At 33.3% G+C, this 25253-nt stretch overlaps 3 protein-coding genes across 5 annotated transcripts; 1 reads left to right on the top strand and 2 right to left on the bottom strand.

The window, feature by feature from the left end:
* Window positions 1-942: 942 nt before the first annotated feature.
* On the bottom strand, window positions 943-5084 carry LOC115453324. Its single transcript, XM_030182015.2, has 3 exons — window positions 4842-5084; window positions 4456-4557; window positions 943-2267 (listed from the first exon to the last, which is right to left on the bottom strand). The coding sequence occupies exons 1-3, from the start codon at window positions 4980-4982 to the stop codon at window positions 1830-1832; spliced, it is 681 nt and encodes a 226-aa protein (XP_030037875.1). The 5' UTR covers window positions 4983-5084; the 3' UTR covers window positions 943-1829.
* Window positions 5085-5777: 693 nt separating this feature from the next.
* Window positions 5778-18629, top strand: LOC115453323 (bleomycin hydrolase). Of its 3 annotated transcripts, none has more exons than XM_037436759.1 (12): window positions 5778-6025; window positions 6832-6989; window positions 8767-8897; window positions 9547-9661; window positions 13218-13355; window positions 13768-13888; window positions 14158-14285; window positions 14694-14821; window positions 15511-15609; window positions 16264-16384; window positions 17148-17258; window positions 17600-18629. In XM_037436759.1, exons 1-12 carry the CDS (start codon window positions 5941-5943, stop codon window positions 17720-17722), a joined length of 1458 nt encoding a protein of 485 aa, XP_037292656.1. In that variant the 5' UTR covers window positions 5778-5940; the 3' UTR covers window positions 17723-18629. The 3 variants fall into 3 exon arrangements, with proteins under 3 accessions (XP_037292656.1, XP_037292657.1, XP_037292658.1); XM_037436760.1 differs by lacking the exon at window positions 5778-6025 and adding an exon at window positions 6398-6572; XM_037436761.1 differs by lacking the exon at window positions 5778-6025 and adding an exon at window positions 6398-6660.
* Window positions 18630-20369: 1740 nt separating this feature from the next.
* On the bottom strand, window positions 20370-23957 carry LOC115453325. Its single transcript, XM_030182016.2, has 3 exons — window positions 23409-23957; window positions 23009-23123; window positions 20370-21807 (listed from the first exon to the last, which is right to left on the bottom strand). Exons 1-3 carry the CDS (start codon window positions 23759-23761, stop codon window positions 21505-21507), a joined length of 771 nt encoding a protein of 256 aa, XP_030037876.2. The 5' UTR covers window positions 23762-23957; the 3' UTR covers window positions 20370-21504.
* Window positions 23958-25253: the final 1296 nt, after the last annotated feature.

The raw sequence follows: 25253 nt of genomic DNA, 5'->3' as shown, positions 1-25253 counted from the left end.
CAGTCAAATGTCAGTCTCTCAACCAATCCCAATAAAACGACACGGAGTTGTATCGTGTTTATTTGCCGTATTCTAAGCACACAGAACATTAAATGACAACTCACTATGATTATATCGCAGCCATCTTCCTGTGTTATTTGAAGTCACATACTTAAATCCAATTCAATTTTAATATTGTGGCTCCATCGTTAACAGACAATGATTTTGCCAATGTCGAAGTAGGAAAAGTCACAATCTAATTTTGTCTTTGACCATTTTAGCAGTAAATAAATCAACGTGGAATACATCTATACGCGATGATTGGTCATTTTAAAGTGTAACAAAGGCAACAGTGTATATGTGAACACACTGCTGCTTCACAATAGAAAAAGATTGCCGTGATACCTAGGAAGACGGATTGTCACATACGAAAGACTTATTTAATAGAAATATACTGCAGTGCTAAGTTCAAAAGCGGTATCTCAAAAAAAAAAACCTAATCTTGATTTTTAGTCGACAGATAGCTTAAAGAAATACCCATCCAATGAACTTACCTAAATAACAGTATCTTGTTTAGAATTTGTTAAAACTAAAACTTAAAAAGTTTCTCTATCCCAGTTTTACACACTTAATAATAATAATATCAGCCCTGTATTATATACTTGCCCACTGCTGAGCACGGGCCTCCTCTACTACTGAGAGGGATTAGGCCTATAGTCCACCACGCTGGCCTAGTGCGGATTGGTAGACTTCACACACCTTCGAAATTCCTATAGAGAACTTCTCATATGTGCAGGTTTCCTCACGATGTTTTTCTTCACCGTTAAAGCGAACGATAAATTCACAAAGAATACACACATGATTTTTTTTTTTAAGAAAAGTCAGAGGTGTTTGCCCTTGGGATTTGAACCTGCGGACATTCGTCTGGCAGTCCGTTCCACACCCAACTAGGCTATCGCCGCTTATTCTATCGCCGCTTATTTACAAAACCATAAAACTATATTGACAAAACTTTGATTTTCGCGAAATAAGTTTTCCCTGACATAACTCTTTCTCGCTTACCATGGCAGTACAGGTAGATTACGTTTAGTTTTCCTTCCACGAATATAGAGTAGGTTTTAGTCCGAGATATATTTGAACTTCAGGGAAAATGGAGTCAATTCGACACAGATTAATATCATTGTTGATGTAGTACACGCATTTGCCCGTTGTGAAATATTGAGTAAAATGTTTGCTTACATTCCCTGAGAGTTCCATTGGAAAATACTCCCGGAAATCCTAATGAATCAGAAGAATGAATCACCTAACGAGTACGTAGGCATACATGATCACAACAACTCCCGGGAATATTAACGTCACTCGTAAAAAAAAGATCTATTTTTAAACTAGCATTGAAAAGTACTCTCTGGACTTTATGTAAGGATAGGGCAGTCTAAATAAAATTTCGATGAATGTCCGTTGTGACCATTGATGGTGGCCAAAGTGATGTCAATTTGTGTGTGAATTACCTTCTAAGTAAACGTGACTCTGAAATATATATATTTTTTATTGCTTTGCATGTCGAGATAAACTTGTCGTTCGCCTGATGGTAAGCAACACGACCGCCAATAAACAGTAGACACACCATCCAACATTAATAAGAATAAGAATTACAAAGTATTGTTTGGTATTCCACTGCACAACACACTTTAAATAAACTTAGTTTAGCTGTAAATAGATGTATAGTGCTGATATAGTTTCTGCAAGTAATTCACCACTCTATTGTTAGCTCATTAGGTATAATCAACCAATTCAACAATCCAAATCGAAGTTACCATCAGAACTAGGACTACTGACTGACTCACAACTGTCTATCGCAAGAACGATCGCATTTGCTTATTCTGATGATGCAGGGATGCCTGGGCACGATCTGCTTGGTTGATCATCTGGTCCAACTTGCTCATTTGCGTATTAACCTGTTTAGAAATATCGCATACAATAGTTCTACGAACCTGCGTTGGATCGTCCATTATCTGCATAGCCTCTAAATCTTCTAATGCCGAATTTATATCGGCGTCGTTCTGTGAATGGCGGCCATTTTGTGATCGCCGGCCATTTTGTTTCGCACGCGGCGTCATTTCGTTGTCGTTCGGGCCGAGGCCTTGGTTAATGGAACCTATCTCGGTTTGTGCTGGGATGTAATCTTTGTAGTTCGTTTGGCCTATGTAGCTAGGCTCGCTGGAGTACGAAAGATCGTCTTTTGATGTCAGTTTCACCCTGAAGAAGTTTGTTATGCTACCGCAGACGCCCTGAAATGAAGAAACAACGCTATTATTATAGGAATTAATGATAATAAGTAAATCTTTGGGCAATAAGTCATTAATCTAGACATTAGATTAATAAAGTCGCTCCAACTTTTTATTCGAGGAGTGACTCTATTGAAGTATAGTGGAGTCCAGTCAATGCATGCGACCGATGGTGATTATCCCTCGCAGTGGTGGAAAATGATGTCGGCTTGTTTGAACCTGAATATGATCCTCGAACGCCACACACTTACGTGAACCACTATGGCTTTCACACTTTATGCTTAGTTTCTAACCGATCTAGGGAGATCAGTCAGGTACTCAGGAGATATTATGGTGCACAAGTGTGTGCGCAATACACAAGCACTCTCTGTTCCGTCACTCTCATAGTCCGGTGAGACGGCAATCCGACATGACCGGAAAGAGATCAGGCGCAGGACCAACGTCTTTAGTTGCTTTTCGAGACTCCGCCAACTTCCTTACACCGAGCCCAGACTGATTAAGTATTACAAATAGATTATCTTACTCCCAACAAAATAGCCCTGAACTACCTTTTGAGCCAAACTATGACAGCGCTATCTGCACTGCTCTATGTCAGGCATCCTTCCTATTCCCTCTATATCTGTCTTGCTTACTCATCGCTGCTAACACAAAACCACTTACGATGCCGCTTGAGACGATTTCGGGGCTTGGACCTTAGGATATATAAGTGCTAAGTATCCTATTTGTAGTAAATATGCACTCATTTACAATTTGCTTACTCCTTAAGAGATATCTATGAAGGGAACTTCAGACGTGAATAATCTCATAAACTATTCATTAGAATGAATGCGATAATTGTGCCAAGATTTCTTCAATATTTGATATCATTAAATCTAAAAGCAAAGTCGTCGCCATGGTACGAATTTCCACAATAGAATCACTCAATATTTAATCGTAAACATTGTAATTCCAATTATAATAATTATCACCATAAATGCATAGAAAGGAACCTGTAGAGCTAACGTTAGACTAGCAAGTTCGCGCAGCAATATATGGCGCAAGAATTTCCAGATACGTTTACACTAGCAGCATTATTTCGATAATTCTATATGCGAATCACAGCAAGTACTGACTAAAAAAAACATAAGTTAGCCTTCGATGACTGACGTAATGATTCCTCTATATTAGATATACTAAAGAGGAATCATTACGCGAATAACCTAGACGCGGACGCCTAAAGCACTCACCTGAAAGACCTGTGTGCCCAGAAAAGCCGATTCGTGTCAAAAAATTGGTATTAAGGTTATAGCTTAAGGTCCATTTTTCATACATTTTGTTTCACCTTTAATCTGGGTAACTAAACAAGTATTGGCAAGTAAAGAATTTAAATTCACGTCTAGTTAGTGATTAGTTCTCGCAGTTGAAAGAAAAATGTAAAAATAATTAATATGCATGGATATTTCGGCCTTTAAAATTTCGTCGTATTAAATTTTAATGCCAATACTTGTTTAGTTACCCAGATTAAAGGTGAAACAAAATGTATGAAAATGGACCTTAAGCTATAACCTTAAGCAAATATCAAAAAAATATTACGCAAATACATTTTTTTATACGTGCGCGGATAAGTCACCCTACTACACCTGATAGTATGTGGAGTTACATCCAATAGAATGTCGACTGACGAGAGATGATTGCTCATCCGCAGTCGACACAATTATGCCGCCCTATTGGACCCGGATATACGTAGGCTGATCCCGGAACGCGACACACGTGGATCAGTACAGCGTGTTTTAACACCTTGTGTACGGTGGTCGCTGTTCGGGCGGATATAAAATATATACTACCACCAGCAACATAAGTACATAGCTTCTACGTAATAGTTGCAGTAGAAATAAAATGAAAAAGACGGTCGCATTAGTCTTCTAGTTTTACATAATATTATTTATTTAATATTTAGGAAACACACAGAACAATTACAACTGAATATACACAAAGAAAAATAATAATAATATTATGTGAAATAAAAGATTAATATTATTTTGAATAGGTAGTCATATTTTAAGCAAATTTGTGTGATAGCCGATAAGTTATAATTTTCTATTTTTAATTTTAATACATGCAAAGCAATGCTGACCTAAATTGATTTCCTACAGCCAAATGTACTTACTCGTCTTTATATAAATATAAAAGATAAGTAATAAATACTTCTCACCTTTAATCTATTAATTTTGGTTTGTGTTGAATTTAATATTGTATTTAGCTCTGCAAGACCACTGCTGCCTTCTTTGATGGTATCATTAAGCATTGCAGTATTCTGAAATATAATTTATACAATAAATTGAAAATCACGAATATAACTGCAAATTAAAAATCGGCTGTTGCAAGCCGATTGTTACTCTGAATAATATTATTAAGTATCTGCGAACTAGAAGTTGGTATTAGGTTAAATTAGTTATTTAAAATCACAATGGTAACGTTTTATTAAATCAGGTATGTAGTTATTATTAAGTTAAAAGGCGCTTATGCATTTAGTCTGTAAAAAAATATACTTTACACTTAATTTTATACAATTACGTAAAAAAACTATAAAAAATTTACCTCTGCAGTTTTAATTTCCACTTCTTCAAATTCCACTACGTCCAGGTGTTTATGTTTGGCCAAAAATTCTTCTTTCTCAGGTAATGGTTGACCAAAAAGCTCTGCCCTAGTACATGCATCTTCATAAGCCTTCAGCGACATTGTTACTGTCTAAAAGGGTTTATAAAGAATTAAAATATTTTAGGCACTTTAACTCACACCTTGACCTAAATAAATAACAATGCAGATAAAAAGAAAAGTACAGCGAGAAAGAGAAATGGCTATACTGCGTATGAAAGTCTGAACATGGTAGGTTAGTTTGTAGAGAATATTGATTTTTACCATGAACATTTGTGGTTTGTTAAAAACTGTAGTTTAAGACTTACACATACTTGAATAAACACAATTTCTTCTTGTTACTAATATTCAGAGTAGACCGTTTATAATATTATGTTTTTGCGTTCTCTAAAATATTGCAACAAAATAATTTTAACTGAAAATGTTTTTTAAACTTCCCGCCAACTACGTCAGTGTTGGCAGGTTATTATTTATAGAAATTAAAAGCGCTACACTTACTATAATAGCAATTATAAAACAAACGACAGTTTTTGTATAATAATTAATATAAAATCATGCACATTTCATTACGACATACTAATAATATTATCATCATATTATTTTTATGGTAGCTGTTTCAATCAGTCGAGAATTATTAACTTCTTATTTTTCCCGTTAAAAAGCCATTTTGTACACTCAAAGGAATTATTTTAGAACTAAACGAACTATTTTAATACTAAATGCATAATCTTTTTTATAACCGAAAAACTAATTTCAATTGACTTAAAAGACAAGCCGCCACGAGAAAAAAGTAAAAAATGAAATACAGCTGCAAAGTCAGCTGCTTCAGTTCATTGACCCGAATATTAACCTTTCCGTCTCGTTCTTCCTAACCAATGAGCGAGTTAGTGGAATATGACGGTATTGTTTCTCACTCTAATATATAACATCAACTTTAGGCCTTATTACAACGTAGGAAAGAACATTAATTTTTATATATTTCAAAACCTCATTCGTCACCGGTAAAGAAGATCTAATTTGTTGTTGATTCTGTTCAAAATAAATGCTAGTGAAATCACTTTTCACGTCGATAGTAAGGTGCCGCACGTATAATTTGTTACAAATTACATCGAGGACCATGTCGGCTGGTAAGAAAAATGTTTGAACTAATATTTTATACCAAAATTTAACATAACCCATTTCATATTTCGGTTACAATAATTTATAACACTGTAATGCTATTTCATTTCAATGGGTTTACAAGAAATTTTGTTCTATGACCTTTTACAAATCTATAACAATTATGCACAACAAATAAAATTATTGCTAAGTCATCTAGTGTAATTAAAACAAAAGACTACATGACCTAGTAAGGAAAATGAGAGGGGAATCGAGTAAATATTAATTTGTAAATAGTAATTATTAATTTTCTGGAAATCCAGAAATATATAAAGCTGTAACTGGCTGACTTTATTGGTATTTTTTTTCAAAGAAAAAGTTTTTAGCCAGTGTTTAATTTTTAAACAATATATTTTGACGAATTGGCATGAATTGACAATTTTTGAACTTCATGGATTTAAAATGAAATTAAATTTCATAAAAACAATCATGAAATGTATAAAATAGTAAAGGTTTCTTTGCAAAAATATGAAGTATGCAAACTTATGAGATGTCATTCAAAAATCGTACCCAAAAGTGAGTGTGATTCCTATGATCGAAAATACACTGTTGCCAACCAACCAGGAGGTCTCAAACGAAGACCACACAGAAATTCAACCTACTGGTTTGTATGCAGTGAAAATATAATACAAAATACAAATTATAAAACAAGTTTAATACTCCATTACACTCATAATAAATGAAGAAAATCTTTAAAAAAAATGTGGTTAATTAATAAAATAAATCTATAAATATTCAATGATTTTTGCCACTTAAGCAATTTATTTTATTTCAGTCCCACTATCATTGGAAACATTGAAAAAATTCCAGAATGACTTTTACGGTGATCCCAAAAATGAGTTGGCACAGAATGTATGCACAAGGTTTGACCCCTTTGAAGTGGCCATTAGCAGGAAAAAGGCAGACTGCACGCTACACAATTACAACATTAAAGTGAGTATTGAGAATTTCTTCTTTTACCTATCCTTATCTGTTAAAGATTTTTAAAGTTTCTATCTTCTATATTAGGTACCTTCCAGGATTTTATTGTTTTCCCTGGAAAAAAAAATGTTGCGAATATTCTAAATATTTACCTTTTTTAAATTAGTAATGACTTGCAATTTCCTATGGTAACTATTACTAGTTTTACTATCAAAGTCCTGTGTTAAAAAAGACAATAATTCATGGTTCTCCTTAATCTATCTATTGTAAATATTCACTGAAAAAACAAATTATTATATAACATAATTAAATTTGTAAATCAAATATTACATAGAACCTTGTAATAGTAAGCCAGCATGTATATAAATATATACACTGTCCTGGGTTGTAAAATTTTCTCCCATCTACTAGATGTTTACCTATAATTAGATTACTGTTATTATAACATGATTATAGCATTTTATTTACATGAAACACTCATACACAGAGTCAAAGGATCCATATAATCTAATTCCTATCGGTTTCCCTTTCGTAATTTATGTAAAGCCTAAGTATCATTACAACTTTCCAGACTGCATTTGTACATATTAATAGTACAATTATTAGTATAAGTTGTGTTTTATTCCCTTGCTGAACATTTCACCTTTAACCACTATTGGTATAGATAGGAAATAAATGATGTACCAATTGCACTATGGCTTATCATATTTTAATTGATTTACACATGAAAAGCCTATTTTTGACTATAGATGCACAAAATATTTCTTAAATCGTAGTCAATTGCTGCATTTAGTAACAAGAATGCAAACAATGATTTCTTGTTAAGCAACATTATATTTGATCTACACTATGCTTATCAAGTACTGTAAAGGCATTTTCCTGTCCCCGATAAAAAAATATAAGCAAATGAATCATATGATTGAACAAGCTTATCTGACTATAGTAAATGTATTATTTCATCAAAAGTTCTTTGAAAGCATACACATACTCATAATGGCCTTTTTGTATTTCTGTATCTTAATTTTATATTTAGGTTTGCACATTAATAAAATTAACAAGTTAGTTGTTCATATTGAAAGGACTTGAATTAATTATTAATTTATAGTTCTATTTATATAAAAATTTAAATTGATTAAGGATGTTAAGTAAAAAATGCAACTGATATTATGCAAGTCCTTATTCAAATAAAATATGTCAAAACAAATCTAATCTGAATATACTAAGTAAAGAATGCAACTAACAGGTATATATTCTGCAAAACCCTTTTAAAAAAAGTATGAAAAAATCTACTGCGACTTAATTAATTTAAATAATACACATTCGTCGGTCAAACCTTTTGGTGTGAAAAATCATTTAGTGTTAATTTTTAAGAAAAATATAGTCATAGGCATAATAACCTACATGATTCAAATTAACAATGATTATTACTAGAATGCCTTGGTGGTATTATTATTATTATTTATTAAAAAAAGATACACATTGGCTTATCACTATGCACTGGTACAAATATTGGTTAAAATGGTATAGTTGTATAACTATATAACTACCGTACCGAGTTCTCCGATTCGATCCCAGATAGTATAATATTGAGTTTTTCCACTCAATATCAGCCGGTGCCTCGAATTTGTGTTCCCAATATGGCGATAGAACGACGATGACGACCCCTATCACATGTAGGAAAGTGTCCTAGTGAAACCTCTGCTTACCCTTCCGCGTATAAAGGCGTGATGTATGTTTGTTTTTTATTTGGTAATATTGTAGGTATCATTAGAATGTCTGTTACATGCAGGTGGAGTCGGAAGGCAAACCTGTGACGAATCAAGAGCACTCTGGACGATGCTGGCTGTTCGCGGCACTCAACGTGATGCGACTGCCTTTCATGAAGAAATACGCCATCGAGGAGTTTGAGTTCTCGCAAAGGTAAACGAATACTTGTACCGCGTCATTATTTGTAGCCTTTAGGGGCGTAGGCAAAACGCCTTTTTACCTTTAATGCTAATAGAAAATAAATATATAAGTAAATGGAAAGACATGTACGTTGGATATTGTCTATCGCTTGGATATGTCATTCCCAAACATTTTTTGTTTTCGGTTATTGTTACCGACTGTAGAAAGGCATCTTGGCAACAGCCCTTGGTTATCCTTAACCTGTATCCATATTAGGTCCGACGGATGCTTGGATCGCACCAGGAATACTTATAAACAGTAGAAACATCTAAACTTTAAATTCAGTCGTTAAATTTCAAATGTGGCCAAATCAATGACAGTTTGAAACGCCGTAACGCACAAATTGACAGATTTTTTAGTGTACAGGCAACTACAAAAATAGCTAAACAAATTCAATATTTCAAATCACCGTGAAACTATTGTGTATATCAACAATCGTTTTTAAACTAAAATAAACTTCAAATTGTTTATTTTATTTTAGATAAAGCTACTTTTAATCGTTGACTGTATTTCAAGGTTTTTATTAGACGTCATATACTAAAAATGAAAATATATGGAGATCACTCAATTACAAAGCATGGTTACGTCTTCCTGAGATTACATCAGAAATTATATATTTCAGTTATCTATTCTTCTGGGACAAGATAGAAAGGTCCCACTACTGGCTGAACAACATCGTCATCACGGCCAAGGAAGGCGAACAGCTTGACGGGAGGCTGCTCAACTTCCTTCTCAAGGTAGGCTTTTCACCTATCTGTATTTTGGACTCTAAATGAACCGAATAAGTGTTAAAATGTTAATTTATAGTCGGCTAGGTTTAAAAACGTTATCTGGAAATTATGTTCGTAAATTTTATATTGCCCTTAACGACTGATAAGTCGTGATATAGACTCGTATTTCGTGATGCTGCCACTGCCAAATAAGTCACCACAACATACAGCCATTTCCAATAAGCGATTCCAAACTCAATTCTCAATCCGATTCCTGGAATGAACCAATCAAAATAAGTCATTTATAAACATGTCAAAAATACTTTGTTCTGATTGGTCCATTTTATAGATTGATCGACAAAAGCGATTGGGATCGTTTATTGAGAATGGCGGTAAGTGTCAATTGTCATAATGTCAAATATTTACGTTGGCCCAATGACTAAATATAAAGAGGACAGGCCTCAAAAGTTAGCTATATGAATAAGTTATATTTATGTTAGGGAAATCGACGCAGAATTGTCAATATATATGTCTATCTCTTTTACTCAAAGCTTATTTGGAACGCATCAAAAAAGACAAAAATAATTGCTTTCTTCGCATATGGCACTATTTCGTTTACTTCAACACACTGGGACCGCCTTGCGGCAGAAACGCCATTTTATGCTGGGCAGTCGGCAGGTACATGTAGTGTCAGACGATGTAAACAAATCTTCATAAATATTGAATTTAAAGTAATATAATCATATTCTCAATTGTTCAGTGTGTTTATTAGTGTATTTGTTAAGTTTCGAAAATGACTCAGTGTTGTGTGAAAGGATGCAAATCGAATTCACGCAAGAAAGACCCCGAAATATCTTTTCATAGGTTAGTAACTGTTTTTACCGAAAATTAGCAAATATCTTTGTATATTTACTTTTTGGATGTGTTTTTATCAATTAAAATGATATGTGGATCTGGTTTGTTAAGCTTTGGACCCTGTTTAGGCGTGATTTATACACATTAAAATCATTATGTTTGTTTACACACGAGCTTAGGGATGGGTGGGTGGATTTGTTTAGAAATTATTGATATCGATATTTTAACAGACGCCCTTTTATCAGTTACGGTTTTTGTCTTTGAAAGAATGTTAGAGCACACATCAATATTGTATTATTCAGAAGGACAAACTAAGTGAAATTAGAATATTTTTTATGATAACCAAAAAATTTAAAAACCAAGGCAAAATGAATTGAGAATATTGAGCGACGTGATTGGAATCCTACACCAAATACATATTTCTTTACATTTTGAGAAGATATGCATAAACCATACGTTTAATTAACGCGAGTAAAGATAACTGTTTTCCAACAATATTCGCGATAAGTAAAATAGTAATGATTATTATACTTCACCTAATAAGTAGTAATATTACTTTAATATATTGCTATGAATAAAATTAGAATTGTTACATAAAAGAATAGATAAACATAAAAGAAACAACATAAAGATGAAATGTAAGATATATTTTTACAATTGGCGGTCTTATGTTTCGAGCAACCTTTGCATGCACGGAAATAGATACATAATCATATTGTTGTTATTGCAAATAATTATTATAATTGATTATCTTAACCACCATTTTTACGGTCATTGATTTTAGTTTGCTGAACCATAGTTATGTTTCTCGATCAAAGAGCATAATAATAAAATAAAATAAAACCAACCAAATAATTGCTGGCTACGCTATCTTATTCCATTTATCATGTATTAAATAAATATCTTAATCTGTAACTTAAATTTTTAGCAAGGAATAGTGCAACATACAAATATAGATCAAACACAACTGGATGTTTGTCACAACAGGTACTGCTTTGTTTAACAATTGTTACTTATAAATCAGTTTCAGTTTGTTTGTTTACATTATGATTTGTTATATTTATATTATGGTAGTTCCGAACCCCTTTCGTATTTGATCTTTTTGGGGCTTGTTTGTCTCTCTTAATTCTTCGATGTCGATACAAAATTTTCGGTACTAGCATATCACTATTGTAAGGGGCGGAGTCGGCACCATTTTGTTCATGAAATGTGCCGCATGTCACGTGACCATATTACCCATCCTCTATACTTCTTTTATCATTGCGTTGGCCACAGTCTCATTGAAACCAGTGTTGCTAGCGTAACTGTTAGTTGCGGACAATTGATTATTCACTCAAACACTGATTAGGTCTATAGCTATAAATAGGTCCTATATGAAAGGACCCTTTCATTTAATTTTTATTCATGGTGCTATACAACTGGATTTTCTAGTTGTAAACCTTATTTCATTATTTTGTCTCTCTCTTTGCTATGGAGGAAAGGTGACCTCCCTAACTTTCTATTTGATTAATTTCGTTGCGGGATAATGACAAATTATTTTCCCCTGAGACTAGCCGAGCTTCACTGCTCGGTATCATAAAGTGTGTGTCACTGCTGATCCTGGCTTACAAGAGTTGTAGTGATGGTTGTGAGGGCGGTAAAATCTCTATATAGAACCTGCTCACTGTTTCTGCGTAAATAAACGTTACAAATACCTACTAGTACTGCAATTACTTTACAGTCGCATATTGAGGAAATATTTATTTATCTACTATCTATATGTTATATACACAATTACAACCAGAGGTGATAACATCGTGTCGTCGAGCGATAACGTTTGCAAACGTAATTATATTGTTTTATGATTGTATTCGCGTTTGATATAATAGTGCTGCTTATATAACTTTGAATACAATGTATAAATATTTTCCACAATATTACAGTAACTTTGCAATTTAAAAACGCAGGATTCTCAACTGAAAAATATAAGGGACATTTTATTACAATTTTAATTTAAGAATAATAATGTCGTGTCTATCTTCCACAATATAATGTAACTCTAAAGCCAAGTTTAGACGAGCAAGTTCTCGCAGCAATATATTGCGCAGGATGCATTAACGGCAATAGCTCTACACTTAAACATGCAACTCGCAGCAAGTCCTGCAAGCTTCATAATTTGCAGAAGTCAGCTTGCCGTGCTTTAGATTGTTTAGAATTTGTTTAAAATAAAGAACAGAAACGGACATGCTTGCACATAAAACAAAACAAAAATTAGTCTTCAATAAAAAGTAGTGTCCCGGAACATATGTATGGTTTGATGAACATTATTGGACCCCTTACAGTAAATGACGTAAGTCAAAAAATCGCAAAATTGATTAAAGTTTAATAAATTTTCAAAGAAGTGACAAGGTTTCAAATGCATTTTCTCAAATGAATAGGACTCGATTTATCGTCATTGTGATTGAATATGCAATTTTGAAAGGACATCGTCTCGTATATTTTTTTAAAAAAAAATTTTTTCCTATCTCTACTCCAAATCTTTTCTCATCTCTATTGTGCTGGGAAATGGTACACAGTACACAATTCTGTTTTGTCTTATCTACACTAACCTGAAATTTATAAACATCACCCACATTTCTTTAGAAGATAATTCGATTTTTTATTTTCTGCACACTTAAAATTTTCGCAGATTTGTCATTTTCGTAATGCATAATATAAAATTCTAAGTGTGTGTAATACTGTTTGAAAGGACCCTATAAACGATGGCGGGCAATGGGACATGATTGTGAACCTGGTGAACAAGTACGGCGTGATGCCCAAGAAGTGCTTCCCGGAGTCGTTCAGCTCGAAGCGCAGTCTGCACATGAACGCTCTCATCAAAACCAAGGTAGGTACAGACATAGATAATAAATGTTTTTTTTATTTGAACGTAGTATATATATACATGGTATGTTTAAGGTCTCAAGGTTGTTTTATTATGAACTAGATTTTGCTCGCGGCTTCGCCCGAGTGAGAGAGGTTTCCAGAATAAGACCTGTTATATATTTTCCAGGGATAGGCAACGTTTAATCTTTAAAAAAAACTGTATAATTGTAAAATGTTGGTAGATATTGTACCTTTGACTTTTTAGATGACCAACACATTAGTCCGCCCCGTGACCACAAAGGTTGCAAAGTCTTCGAAACGTCGGGAAACAATTATAATATAAACACTGCGATAAAATCTGCAAAATAGTTTTATTTAAATTATATGATTAGTTTTATTACTGGTCAATTACAAAAATATATATTTTATTCCAGCTTCGTGAATATGCGAAACAGTTGAGAGATAAGGTGGCCGCAAAAGCTTCCTATGAGGAAATTCAAGCTACGATTAACAAGCAAATCGCGGTGATTTACAACATCGTCGCCACATGCTTAGGTGAGAGAGGATTTAAATGCCTATACATTCTACTAGATTTGGAGTCCACTAAAATGTAAACGTAATTTTATTTATTTACTAGCTGACCCGACAGTCGTTATCCCGTCTTAACTCCACTTACCATCAGACGCAATGAAGTCACATTGCCCTGCCCTAAAAAAATATGTTACTTCTTTTTGGAACAAACCTATATTTCTTTATGGCTATAGTGCAATCATTTATTCTACCAATATTGGCATATAATATTAATATTTATTTTTGTTACACAGGTACACCTCCAGAGAAGTTCACATTCGAGTTCTACAACAAGGAGAAGGCGTACAACAGCTTCGGACCTCTGACACCCAAAGAGTTCTATGAAACCCACGTGCGCCCGCTCTACGATGTCAATGAAAAGGTACAAAATATTTTATATTTTACTATTACCATTTAAACCATTGGTTTTAGAGTGAAAAATCCGTTGAACCTTTCTTGTTTATTAAAATTCCCCTGAACAGGTAACATACTTTTGTCTATGTTACGCAACAGTATGCAAATCCAGTATTCTAACCAAATTTTACCGAGCAGGATACAAGTACGATATTTTAGCCAGATCTAGCCTCATTGTAAGTGGACTGACGTGGCTATAGTACCAATGTTCCCAATTAAATAACAATATTGCTGAATTTCTCCGATTAACAACGAAATTCCAACCCATCAAAATCAGTTAAGAAGTACCAAACATGCATAATTACCGTACCAATTAAACGACACAGATGTTATATATTTAAAAAAAAAATCCTACAGCACTCTTACTTATTCACAGGTGTGCCTAGTGAACGACCCGCGGGATTCGAACCCGTTCGGCCAACTGTACACGCTGCAGTGTCTCGGCAACGTGGTCGGCGGCCGGCTCACCGCCTACAACAACCAGCCCATCGAGGTTCTCATGAAGTGAGCATCAAATTATACATTACAATTACAATGAGTTAGATTTTTTTTTTCTGTAATTTTTTCTAGAATGTTTGCTATACGTACTTGATTTTGCGATTTTTGTACTTACGTCACTTTATTATAGAGCTGTGATATTTTTTTTTTTAACACAGTTAATGCGAATAAAAAACAAAAAATGTATGGGAATTACATATTCTCGTGATTAGTCTATCGCTAATTATTATAATAGTAATTATGCCAAAATAACGAATGCACTCAAAGACGTTAAACTACATAATTATAGATCGGACATGAGGCCGAAATTTTTGTTTTGTGCGCTGTTGTTTTATTTGAAATGTCTGTATGAAAAGATGTCACAACGTTATTTGATAGTAATTGTTTATAATAATTTCCTGTAATTTTATTTATTTTTGTATATTTTGAGCTTTTATGTAATAAACTATTTGAACACAAAAATAATATATTTACAAAAAATATGCTTATTTTAAAAACGTGCAAATCATGATATGGAAAAGTATGAAGTATTTTACATTGATGTTTTGATTTTAACGATAGATTGAGGAACCATCACATAATCGCAAAATTTTTATATCTCCCCAATATCCGTTCTACATAATCTTAGTACTCTTTGATTAAAATCGACGTAAACGGGAGTAAAATCTTGCTTAAAAAGGAAAATCTTATTCTAGAGCTGTACAGGACAGCATAAAAGCCGGCGAGGCGGTCTGGTTCGGCTGCGAAGTGTCCAAACGATTCGAAAGGAAAAACGGATTGGAAGATCTTGATGCGTAAGTAACAATATATTCAATAATAAGTATGTTTAATGGATATCTTGCTTCTCACTAATATAATGTAATTTTTTTTTACTTTGTTAAAAATTCTCATATGTGAAAGTTTGTTCAATTTGATTGATAAACCTTAAATGCGTGCGCATCACACAAAATTTATTCGTTGGATTGAAAATCAAAGACTATAAAATATTCTTCCGTCGTTTCCAATAAACGATCTTCTTTTTTTCGATTCATCGCAACAACGGACCAATCAGAACGAAGTTTTTTTGACATACTTATAAAAGACTTGCTTTGATTGGTTCCTTCACGGGATCGGATCGAAGATTAAGATTGGGATTCTTTAGTGAAATCCGCCGTTAATTATGTATTTATTTCACTCAACCCCCGACACAAAAATAGTTAAATATAAGTTTAACATGTGTACTTATATGTTTGTCTATGTCATCGTAACTCCCAAACGTATAAACCGATTTTATGCATTTTTTCTGTTTGAAAACGGATCACATCAAGACGGCTCGACAAAAAACTCTAAAATTTAATATAATGTGTATTATCCCTATAACTTATTATAAGTAATATTCAGATTATCGCGTACGCACGTTAAGGGAGGAGGCATTTTTCTAGAATATTCTCTTTATTGTTTGTTTTCAGTCACGACTACCGCCTAGTGTTCAACACTGAGGTGCAGATCGGGCTGGAGAAGAAAGACAGGCTGCTGTACGGCGACTCGTGCATGACACACGCGATGGTGTTCACCGCGGTCGGCACTGATGTTAGTATTATTTATCTGCCACGCTAAAGTATACCGTGTTAAGGGGTGAAGAAGGTCGATTTATACATAGCTAAGAAAATGAATGTGGGTTGGACATTGGATAACTGATAGCGATGATCTCACGTGTTCTGTGATCTTGTTTCTTTTTTTTATTGCTTTAAATGACGAGATAAGCTGACCGTTTGCATATTAGTAAGCGATACCACCGCCCTAAACAGTAGAAACATCATCCAACACCTTGAATTACAAAGTATTGTTTGGTATTCCACTGCGCTCGTCATCCTAAGACATGAGATGTTAAGTCTTATTACGTCCAGTAGTGACACTGACTACAATGTCCTTCAAACCGGAACACTACAGTGACTACACTCTGCTGCTTGGCGGCAGAAATAGAATTAGCGTTGGTACCTACCCAGGCGGACTCTCACATATGAGAGACCTACCAGCAGTAATATCTTGTGTACCTTGAAAGATCAGCGTGCCAGACAACAAATTATTTACAATGGGTAATGCTACTAATTAAACCCATTTTCATGTTTTTTTTTTTTTTATGTACAAAACAACATTCTACTCCGTAAACTGCCCTTTTCCGTTGTATTCCCTTATTACAACTAATGGTTGTGTATAAGAGATTGCCTCGAGCAACAAGACCACCAATTTAACCTCCTCTCTGCCTTCATTGTTTTTAATATTAAGTACAGTGTTCTTGTTTTTGGTGTACAATATAGCTATACACAAATTCATTGCTATTTTGTTTTTACAGGAGCAAGGAAATCCGTTGAAGTTCCGTGTGGAAAATTCATACGGCGACAAAGAATACGACAAGGGATATTTGCTGCTCACCGAGCCTTGGTTTAGGGAATTCGTTTTCGAGGTAAGTTTTATTGGTAAAGTATAGCCCCCTGAGTTAGCCATAGTGAAGTTAGCCACTACATCCACTCTATGGGTAATTATTATTGAGATCTTTTTTTTTATTTTAGACACAGAAAAAAAAACTAAATATAGCATATCCAATAAAGATTAAAAGTCACGTGACCTAGGTCACTGCTAAATGTGTTCCTGACTCTTGCGTTTTTACACATATGAGGTTTTGCGATCGCCTGTTTTTCCTGTTTTTGTAATAAACTAATTTACAAAGTTTTACACTAGAACGGTAACATTTTTAATTAATTAGGACGTTCGTTTATAACTCTCAGTGTATTTTTTTTTATTCAGGTGGTGATAGATAAAAAATACGTGCCATCGGAGGTGCTAGACGTTTTCAAACAGGAGGCTATAGTGTTGCCAGCCTGGGACCCGATGGGCACTCTGGCCTGCCCCGTCTGCTCCAAAGAATAACACTACGTGAACATTAGTTTCAATTTTAAGGCTGGAACTGCAAGCAATAACAATAAATAATTCTATAACCTATCGGGGAAGGAAAAAAAATTGTAATGTAGGTATACCCATTTTTAATAATGTCTATTGTGTTTGTTGACCACAAAATAGGCAGTATTTGAAATGGTATATTTGTCGACAATGCTCGCTTTGAAGTTGAAACTTTTTTTTTCTAACATCATTTAAAGCACTTGTGATATCTAGAAATGCTTAATACTTTTCCTCCTATTACTACTCGAGGTTAGCAATGTCACCGGTGAACGGTGAAAGCCATAATATAAAAAGGAAGCATCGTTAATTAAAGTATGGAATCATAAGGCCAGTAAGTGCACATGTGCTTACAATTGACGCTAACTTCAGAGCGAATTAGAAATTCGTCAAGAAATTAAGTTTATCCCTTCCCTGTATATAGTTCAACTATAGCCTAAATTTACTAAGATGAAAATCTTGTAAAAATCAGTATCTAAAGAGTGTTAGCCTTGCAAAAGTTGTTTTACCTAATAGCAAGTATTGTAAAAGAAGAAAATAGAATATCGTCAAACATAAAGCAACAACGACTTATAATCACCATGTAGCCTTAAAAAAATTATCAGATGCTTGTAGTTTTAAGTTAAAAAAAAATGTAAACCTGTAGAGTATTAAATATTACCAATTTGTATTGATCTAGGAAAATTTTAAATAACCGAATTCAATAATAGATTCTAATCGCTACTATCGATTTCGAAAATGGATCATATTGCATGCTTAAATGACCTATTTCGATTGGTTTATTGGGATTGACCTGAAGTTAGCGTTTGGTATCGTTTATTGAAATTAGCCGTAAATCTAAGCAGACGAATGTCTGAAACAATTAAATGGTGATAACGGACTTCTGTGTATTGAAATCAGTGTTGCCAGAAGGTTACATTTCTTACATTTTTCGTTACTTTTGACCCCCTCGCGTAACATGTAAGTAATTTTTATATTTAAGGCAATTTTCGTAACTTTTGAGAACAACGAGATTTGTAATACAATTTTTTATTGTAAACAGTTTACGAACGCATTTCTATTCAACGCCTCCAAATTGAATGCACCTAAAACTGGCGGGTCTAAAAAGTATTTCAATCCATATCACACTTAGAGGTGGCTCGCCATGACAAAATGAAACGTATCTTGCCTACATTAAAACTTGATTTTGCTTGAGTGTGCGCGCGCGCACACATTTCCTACTTCGCGAGTCCCTGCGGTTTCGTAGCTACAGAAATGCTAGCCCAAAAACGCGTAAATTAAAAACAAAACAATAATGTAACTTTTGCAGCAAAAATGTAACATTTCAGGAAACGAAATGTAACTTACGACTCAAGGGCCCTGGCAACACTGATTGAAATGTCACAAATGTTTTTAATAAAAGCAAGGGACATTGTGTGCTTAAGTTTTAGTTGATCCTGACTTTTGCAAACGATCTGTGTATACCAATAAATTACATTGGTTTGAGGTTTTAATTGTATATGTATTAATTGATCTGATTCGAAATTATGGAAATAAAATCAAAATTAAATTTTTTGGTTGTGAATTTAATGATTCTAAAAAGAAATCTGATTATAAGTGATAATTTTGATTGTATCTTCAAAAATGTACAGTTGTTTTTTATTTTTATTTTTTCGTAACAGGTCTTATTGTTTGAAAATTTATAAGGTTTGAAAACTAATGTGAAGTAATATGCTGTCGTTTGTACTACCACCTTACTGTAATTTTTGTGTTCGATAAGTTACCAATAGAAATGTGCTATTTTTGTTATATGTTTTTTTTTTATTACGCTGTTCCGAAAACAGATGACCGATTTTGTAGGAAAGCAGCATATTGGACGGTGCGCATCTTGACTGTTTATGTCAAGTTAACACCATCGAGAAATACTACCGCGTGGGTATTTATATGCTATCTCTCTCACAAAAATCGGAGATTACCTCAGTTGGTGTATGGCCATGCATTATCGGTCGTCTGCATTTGGATATTTACTACACTGTGGCCGATTTTGTTTATTTTTTAGTAAATTTTGTATATTGAAATATATTGTTTTTAAATTGGAACATTTTCTTTTATTTCATTATCAAACCAATTATTCTCAGGTTTGCACCGGTTACAAAGGGTACCCATAGCCTTCTATAAGATGTCGATGAGGGCTTCCACGTTTCAGTTTGTATCTGCCAATGCACTGTGGCGGCTTTAGGGGTGTGTCGGGGAGGGCGAACCCGCCAATGCTCCGAAGCCTCAAACTTAGGTGCACCTCGCACTAGAGATGTCACGCTATGTCCAACTGAGTATTTTTTTAGGTCAGCACCCAGTTAACCACACATTTTACCTGTGAAATTGTTGGAGTCTTGGAACTATTTTTTAAGTTTCCGCTCGGGGCATTAAGTATTATCCAAAAAAATAATCGATTTTTTTATATCGGCTATAAGTTCAGGTAATTTAACATTAATTACAGCTATGTCAGGTACGTTATGTTTTCTCTTTGCATCGTACGATAGCTTCATCGCTGTATGTTCTCACAGTATGTTCTCAATTATAAAAGTTTTATTACCTTATTACTCTGGCGAAATGTAGGAATTAAATACAACAAAAACAAAAATTAAAAGTAACATTGAAATAAAATTTATTTACAGCACCAACTAATCACAACTGAAAATAAAAATCACAGGGTTGACAAAAATATTAGGTTGTTACGAAATACTTGTTTCTATTCAGTTTAGGGTCTAATTTGTTCATCACATGAGCATGTTGCCACGTTTTTGGTAAATTACTTACTTAGCATATAAAAATCACGCCTTATAACAATGGGTAGTTATTTTAAACCCTGAACCAGAAAACCCAGTCATAATTATGCTTGACTAATTGACATAGGTATATTTCCTAGTGATCTAAAAAAGGGGATTCAAACAGTAGGCAGTATATTAGTTTTGTATTTATTACATACATAAACAGCCAAAGAAAACATGATTCCGCAGAACATCTAGTTTCATTAATTCGTTCTTAAATTTTTATATGCTTCAGCATAGGTTAATGTGTAAAAATTTTAATTAATTTAAATTGTAAATACCATGCGCAAAAATTTCAACAACAAATTATTGTACTGAAATCTTTATTTACATTGCCCAATATAGGAAAGAAATTTCTAAAAGTGAAAGTATATAACAAATTGTCCCATAGTTATAAGTTGTTATGGCTAAATATAATTAGTAACCCTAAATATTTAGTTATCTATAGTGGAAATATCTTATACATGTCTCGAACAAATTCAATATTGTGATCAAACACTCAACTCGTCATAGGAATCAGGTTATCAAGTTCGAGAATAACTTTTTAACAATTCGGGAATTACTTTTAAAATTATATTTTTATCCTTTGTTATAGATTTAGTCATCCATCTTCATCATATAAAATAAGGAAAACTCAAGGCTATTTTATACTATCAACAAAACGGTGGATACCGCAAATCATTGCTCATGGAACATTTAATATTGCTCAGAATTTTCTTGTTTACAAAATACAATATGAACTAAATGTACAATTGAATGTTAGTGTTAGGGAAAATCTACTGGAAAATTCTAAAATAAAGACATCTACATGAATGTTATCTCGTCTTGGTAAATTTATTATTCATCTATTCTATTATTTATTGAGCCCAGCAAAACGCATCCTGCAAATGTGACGAGGGAACACCAGAATCGGACAAACATGCTCATGTACCAAAAGTCTGAATACACTTATGACATAGTTCTAACTACCATACCATTATTACTTTCCGTTTTACCCTGTGCAGATCCTTTCAATGACTTCAAATATAATAGTTTAGCCCAAACCCCCTGGCACATGCGCATGAGACGTTTGTCATGCGTTCGTCTGGCAAATTTGGCCACTGTCCTAACTATATGCCTTGCCAGAGATAAATCTCCTTTTTGTGAGTATGATAGGGCCGAATATAAACAACTCCGAGCAGCAAGGCCGTCATCACCAAGCATCTTGGATAGCTTGTACTGTCGTATTGATATTCTTCCTGCTTCTTCGGCCTGTAAAAATAAAAATTAGATAAACCTCTATATAGCACAAGTTCCTTGCACTCGGACTATATCAGATTTACACAAAAAGCTTATGTAAAAAAAAACTTATGACAGTTTATTTTTAAACAGATAAAAAGGGCAATTTTAAATGTGCAAAATCGTTTTCAACTAAATTGAATAATCCATTTTTCGATAAAATGCTAATGGATCAAAGGAAAGCCTTGTACCAGGTTTTAAACACCCAAATAATTACTTCATTATCTTTATTTTTAAGTATATTCTCAATGGTAATTAGCCGATCTTTAACCTAGACCCGCTGTGTTAAAAGTTAACAATTCTTATCAATGTATCAACCTCAAAATAAATTTAAAAATTGTATGCTTATAGGTATAGCATATTATAGGTATAAAAATCCTTACACTATACTAATAAAGACTGGATAAGTAATAATTTCAATGCCTTCTATATAAGTTGTATCTGTAAAGGTACAATTTTACAGGAGAGCATTTTAGAAATGCAAATATTGGTCACATTTTTTTTTATTTTTTTATGAAATGATACTTCTAAGTATACAATAGTTTATAAAATAGTGTGTAATACTTCAGACTGTTGCATATATTCAAACTAAAATATTGCATGCATAACTTACAATTAAATTAATTAATTTTCTCAAAATATTAATTGTTGTGCGCTTGCTAAATTATATTGGTTTTTAAAATAGTCCTTTAAATATAATAAAGTATTATAACTTATCAATGGACAGATACATGACACTAGGAATAACATGTAATGTATGAAAGTCTCCATAGTAAAGTGTATCATTGAGGACATATGATGTATGCACACATTGCACTGTCCATGTAAACTGTTTCAAAGGTGAATAATAATAATAAAATATATCATATTCTTTTACAAGATACAACATTATATAGATCAATAAAATAAAACAAAGACCAGAAAATGGGATATTTAGCATTTTTCTAAAGTATAACATTTAACAAGTGAAATACCAATTTGGGACCTAAAAGAACTAACATCAGGACCAATTTAACTTTTACTTACATCTACTTCAGATAAAAATTATTTATGGAAAAACATTGAAAACTAACTCTATCTCACTGAAATTTATAACATAAAAAATATATGAATATTATAGTAATGACTACATTAATATAGTTGCTTATTATCTCATTTCATTGTGAATACTCACACAATGTTCAAAGTAATCGCCCAATGCAGAATAAGCACCGCCTAGTGTCGACAACCATGAAAATGCATTCTCTATCTCCACTCTGGTCCATACCAATGTAAGTATCCGTTCATTCCTGGAAAAAACATAAATTTATGTTTGAATAATTATCACAATAATAGAAAGTTACAAAATGCTATACTAGCATTTCTTCACTGGCATATCAAAATGTATTTTATACTTGATTTTTATAAAACAAAAAATGCAACCGGTCATATCTTAACAATCAGTTTTTGAAGGATTTATAGTTAAATAGACACAATACAATTTTGCTCTTTCCGAAAAAAAAACATTATTTATGTTTCCTGAAGCAGGAGTATTTAAACATGCGACATTTTTCAATACACAGTGAAGCACTTACCAAGCATAATCAATAATCTCTTTATCCGGTGGCTCCAATACCAATTTTAGAAACACAGTTCCACTACTTGGATACCCACTCGATTTGTTCAAGTTCGATAAAAGGTTAGCTCTAAAGGCGGGGGACCTCGCAGTTTCCTTCACAAACGGTTTTAAAAACAAAGCACTGGTACACAGTTTCAAATACTTCCTTTTCCGTGTTCTTTCGTCTGTAATTTTAATTTCACAACAATCGCCCGCTTCCAAACCTACATTCTTGTATATTTGTTCATCGGGAAGCACGAAAAAATCTTCTGATATGTAACATATTGTATACGGACTTCGGTATAGACTAACTTTGGTGATGGCTTGCATTTTGAGGTTAAGTTCACCGAAAGGTATGAAATTAAGAAATCGTTACGAAATTATTTTCTTTATGGAATGTTGATGAACTTGTTATGGTTTTTTTGAGAAATTAATACACTCAGGTTTGTTTCTTTGGAAAATAAATAACATCTTTTATAGATAAGTTGTCATTTGTCAAGTTAACGAAAAGCACAGATCTTACAAACACTATAAGGGGAATGACCATACGAAAAAAAATAAGATTTATCCACTCACATAAATAATAAAAATTAAACATTGTTTTCGTACATTTGTCACATGTTAATTTAGCAATATCTAGCAATTTTAATTAGTCACCAACTCCAAAATTGATAACCAGTATAGATCATGTTACTTTTTGGTTTTCAGTGGTTTTCGAAGGCGGTATAATTTTTTGTTATTAATAAGTTTTTATTTTTTGCTTTTTTGCGTTAGTAAAAATCTGGATACGATACAATATCATCTTAGAAGAGTTTTCTATCTCCGAGATATATCTCCGATATCAAGGGTCCCACAACAATGAAAGGAGACGGGCGAAACTTCATAGAGCATGGGCTTGGTGTTACAGAGATAATTTATGCATTATTTTATAGGAATAATAGAACCATTTCTAAATTAGAAAAAAATCTGTCTCTACAATGGGAGTAAAAAAATAATCGCTATAGAATATAGCGTAAAAAAACACTTTTCTGTAAATAACTTCGTATTTACCCGATAGCACAAGATGTTCACAGCACCTAATCATTGTCCATTGGATTGCCGTATTGACTAATGAGCAGCTGGCTTAGACAATAACCAGAATTGAAATTATCGCATGAGATCGACGAGGACCGATATAAAGGTACTTACTTATCGCAAGATGAAACTAAGTGTAGGTTGCATATCTTCTTTTATCTACTCCTTCATGGAATCAGGCATGAGTTTATACTGTTTTTATATTATTGAAAGAACTATTTCGTTTTCAATTGGACGAATTCCTTTAGTGTTACAATGCCATGTAGCTATGCCACAATAACACAATGGTGTTGATGGTTCATCGTTACTTTTCGAAATCCGGTAGAACAAGCAAAATCAATCGAGCAAGCAAGAAATGAAAGTCCGTTGTTGAATAAGCGTGGGTAGTTCATTAAAGCAGCAATCGTCAAAATATTCTCAAAAAGCCCTAGTCGTTAACTTGCGCAGAAGTATAGAAAGCGAATAACAATAATAATAATATACATTAGTAATAGACAGCCTGATATTCCCGATACCGGAAGTCAGTTACTTATTCATAATAAAAAATATTTTATTTTCCCATTGTAATACTATCTAATAATTGTTAATGGCTGATATAAAAATAGAAGAAGAATATTGATAAATGTTTTATAAGTGTACGATCAAGCTCAATTTCGCCCGTCTCCTTTATACGAGATCACACGGGAAGCACCATCTTTCAAATAAAAAAAGGATGATCAAAATCGGTTCAACAAGTCAAAAGTTCTGA

The sequence above is a fragment of the Manduca sexta genome, chromosome 9 (assembly GCF_014839805.1).
Source record: "Manduca sexta isolate Smith_Timp_Sample1 chromosome 9, JHU_Msex_v1.0, whole genome shotgun sequence".
NCBI lineage: Eukaryota > Metazoa > Arthropoda > Insecta > Lepidoptera > Sphingidae > Manduca > Manduca sexta.
This window is presented reverse-complemented; position numbering and strand designations above follow the sequence as displayed.

Coding starts and splice junctions, on each gene's coding strand:
- LOC115453325 (XM_030182016.2), bottom strand. CDS start 23,761: ATGCAAGCCATCACCAAAGTTAGTCTATACCGAAGTCCGTATACAATA. Junction 23,124..23,408: donor GAGATTATTGATTATGCTTG/GTAAGTGCTTCA, acceptor TGTTTTTTCCAG/GAATGAACGGATACTTACAT. Junction 21,808..23,008: donor GCGATTACTTTGAACATTGT/GTGAGTATTCAC, acceptor TTATTTTTACAG/GCCGAAGAAGCAGGAAGAAT.
- LOC115453323 (XM_037436759.1), top strand. CDS start 5,941: ATGCTAGTGAAATCACTTTTCACGTCGATAGTAAGGTGCCGCACGTAT. Junction 14,286..14,693: donor TCTACGATGTCAATGAAAAG/GTACAAAATATT, acceptor ACTTATTCACAG/GTGTGCCTAGTGAACGACCC. Junction 16,385..17,147: donor TCACCGCGGTCGGCACTGAT/GTTAGTATTATT, acceptor TTGTTTTTACAG/GAGCAAGGAAATCCGTTGAA.
- LOC115453324 (XM_030182015.2), bottom strand. CDS start 4,982: ATGTCGCTGAAGGCTTATGAAGATGCATGTACTAGGGCAGAGCTTTTT. Junction 4,558..4,841: donor TGGAAATTAAAACTGCAGAG/GTAAATTTTTTA, acceptor ATTATATTTCAG/AATACTGCAATGCTTAATGA. Junction 2,268..4,455: donor CCAAAATTAATAGATTAAAG/GTGAGAAGTATT, acceptor TCTTCATTTCAG/GGCGTCTGCGGTAGCATAAC.